At 38.5% G+C, this 5,767-nt stretch overlaps 1 protein-coding gene across 1 annotated transcript; it reads left to right on the top strand.

The window, feature by feature from the left end:
- Positions 1 to 664: 664 nt before the first annotated feature.
- LOC101420103 (olfactory receptor 52H1-like) lies at positions 665 to 1,615 on the top strand. The gene has a single exon (XM_004463190.4). It carries the CDS (start codon positions 665 to 667, stop codon positions 1,613 to 1,615), a length of 951 nt encoding a protein of 316 aa, XP_004463247.4.
- The last annotated feature ends 4,152 nt before the right edge of the window (positions 1,616 to 5,767 follow it).

Here is a 5,767-nt window from a genome sequence, read left to right as displayed (position 1 = left end):
TAACTATTTTACAGAGTAAGGTAGCACAACTGAGAATTCGGCATGCAGAAGGAAATAATGATTCTTGGAGAATTGGTGATGAGTTGATAGTGGAATGTTTCAGTGGAAGTTTTCTTCCAGGTTTTGAACAACTGAAGACAAGTACCAGGAAGTAGTAGATTAGCTTATCAGAGTCCTAATATTTGGCATCAAGAATGCAGATTCGTTAGTTCACACATAGTCCCTTTTATTTTTTTGAATGAATAACTTAATGGAGATATTACTGAAGCTCATGTCAGATGAGATACTCAAGATTTGCATTATTGAGAACTCTCAGACTGAGTTCCATGATAAGGAAAAGGCCATCCTGGAGTTCTGTTTGACAACAACAGGCCAATACACCACAGATCAAGCATGGATCTGCTGAGACATGGTCTCTATGTACTGACAATACTGTATGGTAATGTCTTTATCTTCCATAGGTGGGCAATAGTTGGTTTACTTGTTTTTTTGTCTGCCTTTGGTGAATACTATAGATTGTGATAAGAAGAAAGTAGTATTTTCCCTACTGCTTGTGTGATGGGAGGGAGGGATCCTAGCTGTGGAAAAGACCCTGAGGGAATTCATGGCCAGTCAGTCTCAGGAATCAATTGCCATATTTTGTCCTCAGGGAATTACTATCACCATGGTGGCCACATTGAATTTCAGCAGTTTCAATCCAGGCCCCTTTATTCTGGTAGGGATTCCAGGGCTGGAGCAGTTCCACGTTTGGATTGGGATTCCCTTCTTTGTCATCTACTTCGTGGCCCTTGCAGGTAACGGCATGCTTCTTTACCTCATAGCAATGGACCACAGCCTCCACGAGCCCATGTTCTTCTTCCTCTCTATGCTGGCCTCTGCAGACCTCATATTATGTACAACATGCGTCCCCAAAACCCTTGGCATATTTTGGTTTGGAGCTAAGGAAATCACATTTCCTGGCTGTCTCACCCAGTTATTCTTTATCCACTTCAGCTTTTTTCTTGACTCAGCAATCTTGTTGGCCATGGCATTTGATCGTTACATGGCAATTTGTTCCCCCTTAAGATACACTAGTGTCCTAACACCTAGAACAATTGTCAAGATCATGGTGGGCATCGTCAGTCGGAGCTTCAGTATCATGATTCCTGTTGTTTTCCTGGTGAAGCGTTTGCCCTTCTGCAGGACACGCCTTATCCCTCACACATACTGCGAGCATATAGGTGTGGCCCGGCTATCCTGTGCTGATATCTCCATCAACATCTGGTATGGGTTTGCTCTGCCTTTAATGATTGCTTTCTCAGACCTGATTCTCATTATTATTTCCTACACTCTCATTCTTCATGCCGTCTTCCACCTTCCATCCAGAGATGCCCGCCAGAAGGCCCTCAGCACCTGTGGCTCCCATGTCACTGTCATTCTCATATTCTACACACCAGCCATGTTCTCTGTCCTTACTCACCGCTTTGGCCACAATATTTCTCACACCTTTCACATCATGCTTGCCAACCTCTTTGTGGCCATCCCTCCGGCACTCAACCCCATCATTTATGGAGTGAAGACAAAGCAGATCAAAGATAAGGTCATCCTTCTATTCCTTCCTAAAGGAAATCAGTGATCTGGAGATGAGAACATGGAGATATGGACTGTGGAAAATTAAGAAACAATACTGATTTAATAGAATTGCTGATGTAAATTAGCAGTAGAAAATCCTCAAGTGATGGATCCAATTCCTATGTATTTCAAGATCTCAACTCTGGTAAAGAAACTATTAGTTGAAATTACAGGAGTTTAGAGATAAGAGGGATAAGGATTTTTCAAGCATCAAGAAAACCATGGGTATCAGATAGAAACATACTAATATTCAACGATCAAAAGCACCTTCCTTTGGTCCTTATGTCCTCCTTTCAAAATAGAAGAAGTAGTAGTACTAAACTCATAGGTTTGCTATGAGGATAATTGTGTTTAGCACATAATAAGCCCAGGAATTTAGTAATCAATTGTATGCTGAAGATTCATAAGATTAAATTTCTACCCAAATTCCTTATCTGTTCCACCCAAACATCTCTCATAAAGAAAAACAAAGACCAAAACTTTCTTTATCTGTTCCATATAGCCAACCCTATTTTATATCACCCTTGAATATTCTATTGAGACTTTAAAATCAACATGTACACAAACATTACCATCTTATCCCTTTCCCTTCTGTGTAATCAATATATCCTCTTGCATTCTCTATCTCATTAAGTGGTACAAAAGACAACATGTTTCTCATGCCAAAGTCTATTCTTATCCATTTCTTTTGTTTATTTAAGAATTCACTTATTATTCATTTAGTCTTTTGATTCTCACTTGAATTCATTCCCATGGTTCACATTAAAACATCCTACTCCAGATACCACTATTTTCAACAGCCTCATTTAGGAACTTACTACCTTCAATCTTTTCTCTCTCTCATAAATTTATTTTCTAATTGGAAAGCGGAGTGGTCTTATCTAGTTGTGCTAGGTCCAACGTAGTTCATGACACTCCTCTACTTAAAAACTTTCAACAGTTACCCATTTTCCTAAAGTCCAAATTCCCTAACCTGTCTTCAAAGCCTTTTACAGCATTATTAGTGCTTGTCAGTCATTGCTTGGTGTCCAGTGCCCCTACCTCTTCCCTTTCCTCACAGACTTTCCTCACACATTCCTTACGTCATAACTACTATGCACTCCTTTTGGTTTTCAAAACAAAACAAAATAAGACAAAAATGCTGTCTTTCCCCTCTTAGCTTTCACACCTGCTATTTCCTCCTGTGTTGAATCTGAAACTTAGTTTGAACTTGGGTAAGAATGAGAAAGAAGGGAAATGATTTTTCAAACTCTTTTTTAAAAGTTTGTTTTTCTACTTTACAACCACTTAGACTGCTAAAATTTAAAAAAAGGATAATAAGTGTTGCTGAAAATGTGGAATATGTAGAATCCTCATACATTGCTGGTAGGAGTGTATGGAAAACAGTTCATCAGGAAGTTCCTCCAAAAGTTAAACATAGAACTTATCATAGGCTTTTAATTCTACTCCTAAATATCTACCCTAAATAACTGAAAGCAATGTTCAAAAAAAGACTGTTCTAAATGGGATTCTAGTGGCTGGAGTCTTGTGGGATCTTTCTGGCCTTATTCTTGGAAGTGGTCTTTCCCTCAGGAGATTTCAAGGCAGGGTTTCACAGCTCTGTGTCTCATGACCATGCTTCTCTGCCAGATCTCAGATTCCTCTTTCCTTTTCCTAAACTAACCTACCACAGATTCACATGTCTCAATTTTATAACTCGTTACAAAGCTGCAGTGTCAAGGGGAAACCCCAGATACCATTGACCCCCTGGGAATTATTGGGTGGGATAACCAAGCAGAACATCAAGAGCTGAGGCCCCTCCCCCAATGCTAGGAAGGAGAGGAGTGAATAATAGCTTAATAAAGGTAGCCTCACAAGCTCAAATGCTCTCTCTGCCTAGAGGAGCCTGCATCTACAAGTTTAGGTGCATAATTCTGTTTTCTCCAATTTCTCAATAAACTACTGGCTTAACTAACTAAATACACAAATTTTAAATAAGTAAATAAGTACACAAATATTCATAGCAACATTATTTACAATAGCCAAAAGTTGGAAACAACATGAATATGCATCAATTTGTGATTGGATAAACAGATTATTATAAATCTATACAATGGAATATTATTCAGCTGCAGAAAGAGATGAAGCACTGTTATTTTGTACAACATGGATGAACCTCACAAGCATGGTAATAGAAAACCACCAGACACAAAAATATATTATTTCATTTACATGAAATATCCAGAATTGGTAAATCCAGTAGCATTAAGAAACAGATTACTGGTTGCCAGGGAATTAGGGGAAATGGGAATGGGGAGTGATGACTTAATGTGCATGGGATTTCCTTTTGGGGTGATGAAAAGTGTAGGAACTAAATGGAGGAGATGAATGTCCAATGTTGTGAAGGTACTACAAGCCATTGAACTGAGCACTTTGATTTTATGTCATGTGAATTTTACCTCAATTGAAAATAAATGTACTTTGCTAAGTTGATCAAAGGCTTTGATGACTATTATTACATGAAGTAGAAGTACTCTGCAATACGTAATTGAAATAGAAGCAATTGAAACAGATGAAAAACATAGAGAAAGGTAGTCAAAGGAAAGAGACATTTTCATGTGGGTGCTCCCCAACCTTAAGGGAAGGCAAACAGATATCGTTGATAACCCAGATCTACATATGGATCCAGCCTCCCCATTGCTGACCACACCTGGGTATGGAATTATTTCCTCACTTATCCCAAATTGTATGGTGTGTAAATGTACTTATACTTAAAGGTTTAATTTAGACATTACTGCCTCAGGAAGCCTTCCCTCAACCTCAAATCATTTAATCTGATTTCCTCGATTGTCATTCCCATAACATTTAGTACATAGTTTATCACCAGGTCTCCAATTGAATTTTTTTTTTTTAAAGATTTATTTATTTATTTAATTTCCCCCCCTCCCCTGGTTGTCTGTTCTCGGTGTCTATTTGCTGCGTCTTGTTTCTTTGTCCGCTTCTGTTGTAGTCAGCGGCACGGGAAGTGTGGGCGGCGCCATTCCTGGGCAGGCTGCACTTTCTTTTCACGCTGGGCGGCTTTCCTCAGCGGGCACACTCCTTGCACGTGGGGCTCCCCCACGCGGGGGACACCCTTGCCTGGCGCGGCACTCCTTGCGCGCATCAGCACTGCGCATGGCCATCTCCACACGGGTCAAGGAGGCCCGGGGCTTGAACCGCGGACCTCCCATATGGTAGACGGATGTCCTAACCACTGGGCCAAAGTCCGTTTCCCTCCAATTGAATTTTAATTGAGTGTTTAATTATTTGTATCTCAGTGTTGAATTATTTGTATCTCCTACCCTGTGAATACTATGATAGTGATCATACATTGTCATTTACTATTTAATATCTTTAGCTTAGCACAGTTCTTGCCACATATTACAAGAAAAATGAATATTTGTTGATTAAATACATAATTAAGCATGACTGATAATTTTTTTCAAATGTTCAAATAGAGTCTTCAATTTGGAGAAGTAGCTCCTATCTATCTTCTGTTGCATATCACTTCAGGGCATTCAGGACACTTACTGTGCTAGTATTCCCTGTATTCTGTGTAATTGACTCATAAGACATTTGTGTGGTCAATAGAAAAAATAACACAATCATTTTTTAAAATTCCCAAATTGTTTGGGCAGATGTTATGCAACATGTAAATTAACTCCCCATTAAAAGTGCAGAAGAGCTTTGTTATGAAAATATCTGGATCTAGAACTTCCTCTTTTTTTGATATTTCAGAATTATTTTTCTTCCTTTTTATTTCCCCTCTCACTTAAGAGTATATAAACCTTGTTTTTGCTAATTTAATGTTTTCTGTAAGCTGTGTATTTAAAATTTGTTGCCTTCCAAAATTTTTTTTTCTGACAAGTTAGTATTTAATAAGATGGAAATTCTTAAAATTTGGTTTTAGCAATTTATTAACTTTCTTAATTTCAGCGTAGATGAAGTTTTATTTCTAATATATATATATATAAAATGGTATTGTGGTTTTTTTAAAGATTTATTTATTTGTTTCTCTCCCCTCCCCTCCCCCCCCAACACCAGTTGTTGTTCTCTGTGTCTATTTGCTGCGTATTTTTCTCTGTCTGCTTCTGTTGTTGTCAGTGGCACGGGAATCTGTATTTCTTTTTGTTGTGTC

This window comes from Dasypus novemcinctus, chromosome 10, assembly GCF_030445035.2.
Source record: "Dasypus novemcinctus isolate mDasNov1 chromosome 10, mDasNov1.1.hap2, whole genome shotgun sequence".
Lineage (NCBI taxonomy): Eukaryota > Metazoa > Chordata > Mammalia > Cingulata > Dasypodidae > Dasypus > Dasypus novemcinctus.
This window is presented reverse-complemented; position numbering and strand designations above follow the sequence as displayed.

Bases quoted from the DNA above. Each gene is read 5' to 3' on its own strand.
- LOC101420103 (XM_004463190.4), top strand. From the start codon at position 665: ATGGTGGCCACATTGAATTTCAGCAGTTTCAATCCAGGCCCCTTTATT.